The sequence below is a fragment of the Cydia splendana genome, chromosome 10 (assembly GCF_910591565.1).
Source record: "Cydia splendana chromosome 10, ilCydSple1.2, whole genome shotgun sequence".
Classification (NCBI taxonomy): Eukaryota; Metazoa; Arthropoda; class Insecta; order Lepidoptera; family Tortricidae; genus Cydia; species Cydia splendana.
Window position 1 is genome coordinate 5,796,185 of NC_085969.1, and position 12,329 is coordinate 5,808,513.

Sequence of the window (12,329 nt, forward strand, 5' to 3'; positions counted from 1 at the left end):
CGTTGACTATAAGACGAATTCTAATTCGTTTTATTGTGTTACTCAATCATTAATCATTCAGCTCACACAACGCAATGAAAGGTTCGATCTATTAAGAAGTGTTAATAGGTATAGTGGGCTTACTCTATTTTTGTTAAAAGTATAAATATAAATTGTATTAATTTACCTTGACTTTTTCTTGAAGACCTTTGTTAGCTGCTTTTAAAGACTGAATTTCAATGGTTAACCTTTTGCAATCCGCTAATCTGTTACCATCTTCGCACTTCTCTGTTTTCGAGGGTACTCTGATTTGCTTCTCTAGGAATTCCTCCTTCTTTCTGTGTTCAGTCTTCAAGTTTCTGATAGCTGCTTCGTGGAGGGCCTTCAGTCCTCTTATTCCGCTCCGCTCGGTGTCGAGGGACTTCTTCAAGGTTGCGTTATCGAGCCGGAGCCTTTCGACGAGGTTCTTGAGCCTGTTGAGGAACGCCTCGTCGACGGTCCGCTTGTCGGCGGCGGGGCCGGTGCTGGAGGTCGAGGTGTCGGTGGACGCCATGTCGTGACGTCACCGTGTCGTGTCGGATGCGTCTCGAGCGTCCGCGGTTATGGCCTCGTGTTGACGGGCACTGTGACGTTCTTTGCGTGGTTCGGTCGAGTTGAGGATTCTGGAAAACAAAAGAAATTTTATTGTGATGGATACAGATCTATCAAAATTAATTCTGGGAATTTTGTACCTATAGTATTCCTACTTGGACACCCTTTGGTTTAATCGAGAACCTGAACAATAAGTTTCGCTTCTTAGAGAAGGGAATGAAACGAATGACAGACTGGTACCTAAGTATCGAGTATCGACACACAACACGGGTGTAACTAATCTCTAAAACTTTTCGTTAAGCATTTACGTACAGAAGGCATTCCGTCATGCTTTAATAGCCATTGCTCTTTGCTCATGTTATTCCGACTAAAATAGTTGCCTTACTTTCTTATTGCAATAAAACAAATCATACAGCGTACTAGTAAATATTTCTACATAATACTGCATCATTGTCGGATTCATGACGGTACGTTGAGCAGAAGTGGGTCATGGCGAGACAAATGTAGGAAGACTGTGGGTTGCTCCCGTCAACCGTGACTCAAACTTCCAATTGGTATATGATGATTTTGGATATTGTGCTTCAATTGGCTCAAGATAGCAATGATAATTGTAATTGGAATGAATGATATTTTCATCTGATAATCAAAAAGCGGGAGGCGCTCCATTGGTCTTTAGTTTTTTTATGTATGTGTGTATTTAGTTTCTTCTGCACAGACGCAATAGGTGCAGCTATAGGTGTTAAGATGTTGTCGGTACTAAATAAGCCAATTCAGATTTTTAAGAAACTTTCCATAAGAAACCTACCTATAAGCTATAGGCGCTTCCATCTGGAAGCGTTACATTTGTATCGCTTCATTATCATTAAAGGCGTAAGAGCCATCCTCATTAAGACCCGCCGGCCTTTTCCCTAAAAACGACTTGAATTATCCACAAAACTCTTATGGCTCCTCTACACGATGGCCCAGCGCCGGCCACTCCAAGGGACGCAGCCATGCGGTAGAATGAGATAGCAAAATCACTTGCTCCCTCTAACGCATAAATGCGTCCCTTGGAGTGGCCGGCGCTGGGCCATCGTGTAGAGGAGCCATTAGAGTTAAACCAATACACGTCTGCAACGATTTTAATAGCACACACAGTGCAAGTATCATTTATACGTCATATTAATTTCATCGCGGTTTGACGTTTAAAATAACACTTGCATTGCGTGTAGGGTTGCCATACGTCCGGATTTGTCCGGACATGTCCGGATTTTTGACCCTTAGTCTGGATTGCGGCCGGACTTGGCATGTGTCCGAATTTTTAGGAATGACCTTATAAAAATAAAATGCGCGCCCGGGGAGGGGGCTACGGGATCGGGCGAAGGGAAAGGGAAAAGTAGATCCACGTACAGTACACCGCAGAGAGCAGCGCGCCGCCGGGGCGTCGTTCAAGTTACGCCAAATCTCTGCTACAAGAAATGTCCGGATTTTTATCAGGACTTTTAATTCTTCCATATGGCAACCCTAATTGCGTGGGCTATCAAAATCGTTACAGACATCTCTTGGTTAAACTCTAGATACTTTAATACACCAGAGTGTCGTTTTAGCCTTAGGTTTGTAATCTGTTATGTTGTGTTTGTGTGTGTTTGCCTCTCCTCCTGACAAAAAGGGTTGTAATTTTTACTTGCTGGCTTGCCCTAAATCACCAATGGTTTGCCCCAAATATTCAAAGCGTGATAGCCGCGAATAAAAATAGTGCTCATTTGAGCGGGACTCGGTGACATCATTACTCAAATGACTGCTGTCACGCCCTGTCTCATTGTTTGCCATTGTACTTGCTAAAATAAGTATTGGTAATGAGCATTTGGTCAACATGATATATGTATTACTAGCTTAATAACTCGTAAATTTTTTTTGGTAAAGCGGGATTTATGATGAAATGTTTTTGGAGGCATTTCACAGAATGTTTCATGTTTTCCAGGAGTGAGTGAGAATCGATTAACAATGAGTAAGCATAGGTACTGAAACCACACAGTACACATTCGTGCGAGTGGCGTGGCGAGGCAAAATACTAGGCGAGGCAAGTGGTCAGACGGCCTACCGCGAAAAACGATAGTCAAAATTTCGTTATCTGCCTCTCTATCGCACAAAGAAATATCAAATTTTCGTTTTAAGCGGTAGGCCCTCTGTTTCTTTCTGCATTCACACACTCGTGTTCGCTATTTGCCTCAGCATTCGTAATGTGTGTGGTTGGACTTAATTACAACTAAAGTATAAACTCAATGCAGTCACTTATGAAAACGATTGCCCTAAATACCTCATACTCAGGTTATCAGCCCTTCAAAATTAGATCTCAATCCGCAACAATGTGCCGCACTAATTATAGTAGGTATTTTCGTCGCAAGATCCTCAACAGCGACAATTAAACCCGTCCTACCATCGTTGATAATTCGTGGACCTTATTGCGACGAGATACGGTCTACAATAGTGTGTTGCTGTTAATGTGCAGTCGACGGCGCAAGCGCAGGAATTAGAGCGGATTTAATAAGGAAGCGCAAAGGACGCGTGCAATTGTGACAATTACAGAGCTGAACCTGCGACCTGTGCGAGGCTAGGGTCAGGTGGGTGTTGTACATAGTGTTTAAGTTTAGTTGGACTAAAATACTCTGGCACCGACTTTGACGTGACTAAGTGAAGGAGTGTCATAATGTTTAAGTAGAAATGTAAGGATTCTCCAAACGGGATGTTCAAAGTGGCATTTTGATAATGATCAAGAAAAATTTGGCGTAATCTCATGTAGCGTCCAAAACATTTGATATTTTTTTTAATTCAAACTCTGAAATGATGACATTAACTTAACATGCACTTGCACAGACTGCGCTATCAAAATCGCTGCCAAATTAGCTTGGTCTGACTATATATGCTCTTGGCGCGTTGTATTATCCGCTAGGTTACTATTGATGCTGATTGTACCAGCCGGGGTTCCAACTACGTCCTCCATCCGTCCGTCGATTAAAGGATAACTCACGCTAGACCGGGCCGGGGTCGGGCCGGAGCCTTTAATGCCAAACCTTACCGCTAGGCTAACAGTGGACGTTGTTGTCACTTGTCACTAATAATGATATGATTATTATATGATATTACATTGATATGATATTTCACGATTCTGAATATGCCTCCAGCATCCCGTATTTATAATGATGAGTATGACGGGATCATGAATAGTCCCGAAATATCTGTGACAAACAGATGACGATCCCAGTGCAATTTTATCTAGAAAACACCCACTGACATCGTCCTTGCAAACTTTGCCAGAATTTCTTATAATGTTGCAATATTTAGAGAAATGAATGCGTAGAAGCTATGAGATTCTGAACTGCGATTGCTTAATCTACAATTACAGTTCAGGTATAAAGGTGGGGTGAGTTAGACCAAGAAAAGTCTGCAGAGATTTTGACAGCACACGCAGTGCCAGTGTTATATAAACGTCATTTCTTAAAAGTTTGAAAATCGTTGCAGACTTCTCTTGGTCTAACTCTATCATAATTCATGACGTAGCTCGCATAGCCCACTCGGACTTTCTATGATTTACACTTGACATAAAAAAGCCCAATCGTAATCTGAAGGAAGTCAAGTAAAATAGGATACCTACGTAATGCCTACAATGATATGATTTCACTATTTTCTTGGCCTCATAACAAAATGATCCAGTTTGCTGTTGCTAGCATAGCATAAGCATAATATTTAGCTAGTATAGTGCTAGTGCGATTAAAGGCCGCATTTAAAATTGTGTTTTATTGAGTGTTGTGGTCGAGCGTCGACCCCTAAGCTGTTTCTAGGCAACCAAACTAAACAAACACATTCCTACCTTGTTCGCTTATGTAGGTACCTACAATGAAAAGGGTATAAAGGTGGGGTGAACTCTTTATACTTTTACATGTAGATTTGTCTTTGCATTGCTGCACCCTGTACAATTATATTAGTTGTGCGTAATCCCCAATTGATTCCAAAGTTGAGGGACCCGGTAAAAGCAGACATATGTCTGCTTTAGCAAAGTTATTTGGTAATTCTTGGGATTAGTTGCCAAGCGGACCCCAGGCTCCCATGAGCCGTGGCAAAATGCCGGGACAACACGAGGAAGATGATGATTTATTTTGGTCACTGCTCACCAAATTGTTTGAAATTTTGAGGATAGATATTTAGATAGAGTCTGTGCGGAAAGAGAAGAGTCATAGAATGTATTGGTTCCCTTACATTACTCAAATCTTCTCTTTCCGCACAGACTCTAAGTATAAGTAATCTGGCACGGGCCAACCAATTCGTCAGTAGAAAAACTCTGTTCGTTCATATTTCGTAGCTTTGGCCATCCATCTTACTCGGCTACTTTACCCCGGCAATTCACTTAGTAGCTATGGTACTTACCTACTTATGGAGTTGCTCTATTTCCATCTCTTTTCTCAATATATTAAACCAAAAGTGACGCAGCAAAGCAAAGCAACAGCGAACCACGAAGTGCTTTTAAAAGTCCGATCATGATTTGAAAACCGACCTCTACACCAGAACTAAAACGTAATAGATTGTATACAGCTTTATAGTTTTAACTTTAGCTAGGGTTAATGTTATTAGCCTAGAGTACCTACCGATCAGTTCACTAATGTACCACAGGCCAAAAAAGCATTACAGAAGCGCTGGCCTTCAAAGTTCCTTTAAATATTTTATGGCTGGATGCCAAAGCGGTCGATTTACGAGCCGAGCCGCCGGAGCGTCGGAGCAAGGCCACGCGAAACGCCAAATGCATGTTTTTACTTTTATTCGGACTTGTCAATCAATGTTGTCCTTTCCATTCTTCCTATATAATAGGGCCGGGATTTAGCCCGCAAATCTGCCAATCTACCTTGCGAAACGATCGCCAATTTTCACACAATCTGGCCTGCAAAAGTCCTCAAAAAGTTCCAAGTTCAAAGTTCGTGTATAACAGTTCAGGGACCCATTCTTTATTGCAGTTTTTGACCGCATCCTTAAGGAGATCATCAGCTCAACTAGCTAATAACTTCAAGCATTGGTGTTGGAATTAATCTTTACGAAAGCCACTGACTTCCAAGTTCCAAACCAATCGGAAACTAGTTAGGCCCTATTGGGAAAGCAACTGAATAATTACTAATTACATGTTGTTAGTTTTTCAGTAGGCTTGTGAAGTCAATCAAATTTGCAATGTCCTCCTCATCCTAAAGGTTGCACCTGAAAGGAGGTCGGAGCATACTAAACTGAGTACCTAATTACGCTAGGCCGAAGAATACACAAGTCAGTCAAAATCAAAGCTGTCTGACATATTAAATGAGAAACTACAGAAAAAGCTGCATGTCAAAAGACATAACAAAACTTTAGTCAAAGCGGTGAAAACCAGAAAGCTGTAACATTTTGAACGCAATCACCAGAACCACCCTCGTCAACGGTTCGTGGTGTCAGGCTATTTCCATCCAAAGATACTTATTATTCTGGCTTATTGTTTCTTATTATGGCTGGGGTTTCTCCGTATTTATTTAACAGACACGTCATTTATTTAAAACGTGTGACAGAGAAAATAATTAAGAAGTTCAAGTCACTAAAATAGAGTTAGCGCAGGAAATTATTTCATGAAATTTTGTTTCTTATACGAATATAACTGCTAAGGTTCAAATTAACCCCTGTCGCATAAGACTAAACAAATTGCATATGTGGTATTTGAAGTATATTTTTTTTATTATTGATGACTTTGAAAAAAGAAAACAAAATTATACGATGCAGCGAATCTAGTTTGATCAATGTATAAAATGGCACTTGAAGTCTTTTGCTGACTTTATATCAATTTTGATTTTGATTAGATGAGATCTATTTGCAACAATTCGATCATCATTCACGTTTATTTTCGTTAGTTGTAACGGCCAAAGTTTGTTTCTACGTGAACTTAAACGTGAAAAAATAGAACAACAAACAACAAACTACGCAAATACACGCACGAAAATCTCATAACCGGATTCATTACGTACTTACTTATCCAATTATACAAATACTTATCCAATATTACAAATCCTCGGAAGGCGATATCCTTACGTGTCCGGCGTTTCTTTGACACAGAAAAGGTTCAGTAGTGGCTAAGGGAGGTCGCCCCACAAATTAATAGTAAGGAGGGGTCGTCGCCCTCTATTGGTTTTGTATTAGAAACGTCACGCAACTTTACTATTATTGATAATTTCAGTCGCTCTTAGCATATCTTTTGTTTATCTTTACAAAAGGAATGCTAATATCGTTGTTGATGATTTAGAGCGCTTTCAACTCGTAGTGTCATTCTCTAGTAGAGTTTCTACAGAAATCTGTTTAATAGAAACTACTTGTGTTTTTATGACTATTAGAAATGTATTTTTACTAACGGCCGATTAGTATCAAACATAAACCGAAAGTTTATATCTAACACCAAATGCCATTAGACTTTCATGTATTTCGAGCTTTAAGTATAAGTAAAATTAAAATGCCTTTCTCTAGAGTTAGACCAAGCTAAGTTGGCAGCGATTTTGATAGCCCAGACAGTGCAAGTGTTATTTTAAACGTCAAAGTTGTATGAAATTATGAAGTTTAAATAACACTTGAACAGTCTGGGCTATCAAAGTCGCTGCTAACTTAGCTTGGTCTAACTCTAACAAATTTCCACCTTACGAAACCAAACGCTATTCAGTATTGACACTCTATCTATTATAAGTATACAAACCGATTTATAACTAACATTCATATTAATGTATAATTTCAGTAGAACCAAACCAACTCTATATAAACACAGACTACATATAACACAAAACGGATTCTTTCTCTCAGCTAATTAGCGAATGGACAGATCTTCCTGACACAAAACAATGTAATAGAGATTTATTTTGTTTTCACAGACGGATCTTTTGAAACTAAAGCCAAGTCTTTATTGAAATCAGGTCATTGGCTCGCTAAAAACAAATGAATTCCCTCGTTTTACAGCGATCAAATGACGAAAATATGCACTAAAATAATCAAATATCGATCTGATTACATTTTATAACTATGTTTATTTTTTTTTATCTAGGTTTTTTAGTACTAGGTACACCACATTACCTAACGGATTTGCGGAGTAGTATTAGTTGGATCTCTAGACTCAGATTTCCAGAATATTTAAGCTTATATTTTGTAGTGTCCGACCGAAGGTTCGGTTTCGGTTTCGGCCAGTTTCGGCCAAAAAATCATGTTTCGGCTGTAGTTTCGGTTTCGGCCAAAAAACGGCCGAACCTTTCGGCCGGGCCGAAACTTACGAAATGGTACTTCGGACAAAGACCAAAAGTTGGGGAATAAGTAGGACAACAATATTAATACATACCTACATATACTGTAGGGCTACCGCCAATACCGAAAATCGTCAATTGCGGGCATTTTTCTCTGTCACTCTAATTACGCCTTCATTGGAGTAAAAGAGTAAGATCCCCGCAATTTGCGAATTTCGGTTTTCGCGGTAGCCCCTCTGATTCATGTATAGGTACAGAAATTAATTGGTTTATTATAAAACACAATTCCACTAATGAGAGCGCCACAGGACGGTCGACGCAGTCTTAAGAGGCTGTCAATACCTATAACGCGCACACTGTCTAATTGTATCGGAGTGAATGAGATAGCACTGTCGCACCTAGCCGTTGGCCGAGTATCAGCTCGGCACGAGTCGAACGATGTCTTTTTCGCTCTTATTCACTCATTTTTCTATCTACCTCTAATGGCAAATTTTAAGCGAGGCTAAAGGCTACGCTCAACTAGTGCCGCAAAGTTGATTTTCTCAATAGTTAATATTTTGCGAAGCTGTGAACAGCTGACTATTGATTAAAACGAAGAAAAAACCCTTAAAAGTGTCCCCAGTACAGTTTTTCATACGAATGCTCGACCTTAGCCTCACTTTTTACCTCAATTTACCATTGGTTTGTGTTCCACATGTCCTCTACTTCAGCTTAGCCTTTGGCCTCGCTGCGCCATGCTCGGCCTGCGGTCTCGCTTTTTAATACAATGGATATTGGTTGGAGTCTGTGCTTAACTACTTATCCTGAAGCCTGAAGCACGGCTTTGACTTCGCATGAAAGTCCGCCTCACTGGGGCACTTCGGACTTTTAGGCCCAGGGCTATAACCGCGAAAATCGAAGTTCGCAAATTGCGGGGATCTTTCTCTTTGGTGAAGATCGGTACCCGGCCTTGCGATATTGTTAACAAAAAATTTCGCGCTCGCTGCGCTCGCGTTTTTGGTTGGTTTTTTGGTTGACCCTGTATCTACATGTTAGCTTGACTGGTGAATGAATAGAGTTAGACCAAGGAAATTCTGCAATGATTTTGATAGCATACGCAGTGCTACTAGTGCAAATGTAATTTATACGTCATAATTTCATGGAAGTTTTGACGTTTAAAGTAACACTTGCACTGCATGTGTTATCAAAATCGTTGCAGAATTATCTTGGTCTAACTCTAGTAATTTTCTTAAAAAACTGCTTAAGTAACATCAATTTCAAGGACATTGGGTGTTGACAGCCCCATAATATGTGTGTAAAAGCGGTTTTATGACATTTTTTCAACGATTTTAACAAGTCTACAAAAGTTTCGGTTTCGGTTTCGGTTTCGGCCGAAACTAGAGCCAAAGCCGAACATTCGGTTTCGGTTTCGGTTTCGGCAAAAAAACATGTTTCGGTCGGACACTAATATTTTGTTACTAGCTCAATTAGGGAAGTTACCAAGATGCAGTAACCAGGAAAAATATATTGCACAGCAAATTGCTTAACAATACATGACAAAATCTGATATGTGTAGAGCTATAAAGAACTTGTCATATAATTTTACGTGCATCGTTATACATACGTAACTGAGGGTCTACCACGAACCACGTTCGACGTGTTGCCTCCCTGTCACACTTACGTACGAATTAACAAGTGCGACAGAGAGGCAACACGTCGAACGTGGTTCGCGGTAGGCCCTCTGACGTTAGTTGCATAGAAGTTTGTATGCACTGGTGGTAACTTTTCTCTGCAGTAAGTTTAGCAGATAGGTAGGAGGTACCTATTCACTGTAATTAAGGGCCGATAAAGACGGACTGCAACCCGACTGCAATTTTCATGGGAACTGCAAGGCGACTGCACGTGCACGCCAGCTGCAACGTTCGTCGGCGTGCAGTTCCCATACAAGTTGCAGTCGGGTTGCAGTTCGTCTGTATCGGCTCTTAATTACAGTGTTGGTCCGTCTGTACCGGCCCTAAAGCGTGTGTCAAATGTTCTGTTGAAAGTTAAATCTACATACAACTAAATGACGTGATGAATTTTATTGGTTCCTTAATAAAAATAGGTGGATTTGCCTTTGGGTTATAAAGGATTTTAGTTTAGCCTGTAAATCTCGCTGTCATTACATGATTTTGTTGTGTGCGTGACTTCAACTTCATACATATACCTATCTTGTGTAATTTGTGTACAATAAAGTATTACACATTGCCCTCATTTTCTGTTTGTATGTATGAATAAAGGTTTTGTATGTATGAATAAAGATTGTTGCAGAAAAATGTTTACGAGCAACATTTACAGGCAGTTAATTAATGAAACACAGACAATGTTTTGTCTATACTCTAAATCATAATTAGATTCCAAAAAATGTTGCCACTGCAATAATTTGTTTGTAAAATAGTAAATTCCTTTTTATAAATAAACACGCTAAGATAATTTATTTATTGGTAATTTTACTCCTACGATTTCAAAAAGTACTTTTACTTACTTATTTTTACATAAATACAAGACGCGCTAGTAAAAAGTGGCAACATTGTCTTACTTTTTTGGAATCTAATTATGATTTAGAGTTTAGTGAGTATGCTACCTACGTCAGTTACGCAAACTGACAGATGGCCTGTCATAAAACAATCTTCTTCCTCGTGTATTCTCACATTGTGTATGACTAGCTTAAACATAATATTATTATAAATATTGGGAAAAGCTTTCCAAACACAGCATGAAATACACCCTATTTCGAAATGCAAAATATTATTTTAAATAAAAAAACAGTAATATATACCTCTAGCGTCTAGCGCGCAGTCACGTCAGTATTGCGAGTTTGAAAATAATATTGATATCTAATTGATATCACAACTTATACGGTCTGAATACGCCCCTTGATGTTTGTATAGGACTGATTCGATTCCAGTTCAGGCATGGGAATACCTACTCTTTGCACCATCCCACTAACCCGGGATTAAACGGTTAAACCGTTAACTTAGTGTCAAGTTATACTGGTAACCATGGTAACGCCAGGTTTAACCGGTTAACACCGGGTTAATTATTGGTGCAAGTGGCCCTAAAAGGGATTCTTATGCATTAACTTCACATTTAATTCTCCTTGAATTGAACCTTTCACAGACTTTATATATAGGTACGTAGCATATGTACCTATCTGTTTGACCCAATGGTTGACTGATAGAGAAAATGCCTTGAGGCATTACATCCGGCATTTGTTCATTTTCATTATACGTGCAATAACATTTAAATAAATTAATTAATTAATTAATATCAATAGAACGAATACGAATTATGTATTTATGTAGATTATAGTTAAGCTTGTGTTCCTCTTTTACTCAATTCTCTTTGCACAAACGGAAGCAATATTAACATATGTAGGTAGTTGCCATTCCAAATTCGTAGGTAGACAGGTATATGATTTTTAGCGCTAGAATAACGGCGCTAGTAACACATATAGAAGACACGCTCATTAAACTAAGCAGGCTAGTTATATGCATATCATAGATTTTATCACAATAGTAAAGTTGTAATAAATATTATGAACGCTGCTCAAACGTTGCGCGATCCCCAGCGTACCCGCGCCAAACTTAAGTTCCTGCAAGTCCAACCATTATTTTAAAAAAAATGTACTATACCAACCTTGACAAAAAATCCTTTCAATCCTTAATAATGCACCACCGAAACGCACTTCAAAATTCAAATTTCGAACACTACACACTAGCGCGCGTCGCTTCCCATTCGAAAAAATAAAAACCAAAATGGCGCTTTTCCCGCGCACTGGAATTAGTACCTAAAGTCGTTTTGCGTGTTTAGTTGGGTTAGTTGGGGTTAGTCGGGGGAAAACGACAGGCGGACCGCACGGAGAGGACGTCGAGACTGAGTTTCAGTGGGCGGTTGCCGCCTAGCTGCGGGAAAGTGGCGTGCGTCATGCAATAATGTTCAATTTAACAAAAATATGACATTATGTATGTTGTTAGGTAGTGGCTATAATTTAAGAGGCGCGATTTAATTATTTCCCTGCATAGTGACGGCCAATAAAAGTATCCATTAAGTACTTATATTATAAGTTTTTTTTTATATTATCTGATGAGAGTCACTATTGTTTCCCATAAAGTTTTAAGTCTTAATGTATTGTTTGTCCGCATTTTCGTTAGTCATAATTTGGTTTTTCTCAGAAACGCGTAACTTTTTAGGATTGCCATAAAACAAACCTAACCGAACCTATCCATAGAATAACCTTACGAAAATCCTGAAAAGTTAAAGGTATCAGAATTATGACTAATGATTATCTGACAATCATTACATTATGATTGCATTGAATTGCTCAAGGGTTAACTGGAAGAGATCCCTGAAAGGGATAAGTTTTGCCTTTGTACTAATGATGTGTGTTCTTTCATGTTTTATGTTTCTTTTTGTACAATAAAGTATTTTACTACTACTACTACTACTACTTATGACTTTCAATAATTATATCAAACAAAGGTA

The 12,329-nt window shown here is 39.2% G+C and overlaps 1 protein-coding gene across 2 annotated transcripts in view; it reads right to left on the reverse strand.

The window, feature by feature from the left end:
* The window catches only part of LOC134794159 (myosin-4-like), a 200,475-nt gene extending 188,754 nt beyond the window's left edge, over positions 1–11,721 (reverse strand). Inside the window, exons 1-2 of one of the 2 annotated variants that reach the window (XM_063765874.1) lie at positions 11,484–11,721; positions 167–641 (exon numbers count right to left, since the gene is read on the reverse strand). In XM_063765874.1, the coding sequence (XP_063621944.1) occupies positions 167–532 (366 nt within the window). In that variant the 5' untranslated portion in view covers positions 533–641; positions 11,484–11,721. Of the gene's footprint in view, positions 1–166; positions 657–11,483 lie in introns of those variants that run through there. The other variant, XM_063765873.1, reaches the window with a different exon arrangement.
* Positions 11,722–12,329: the final 608 nt, after the last annotated feature.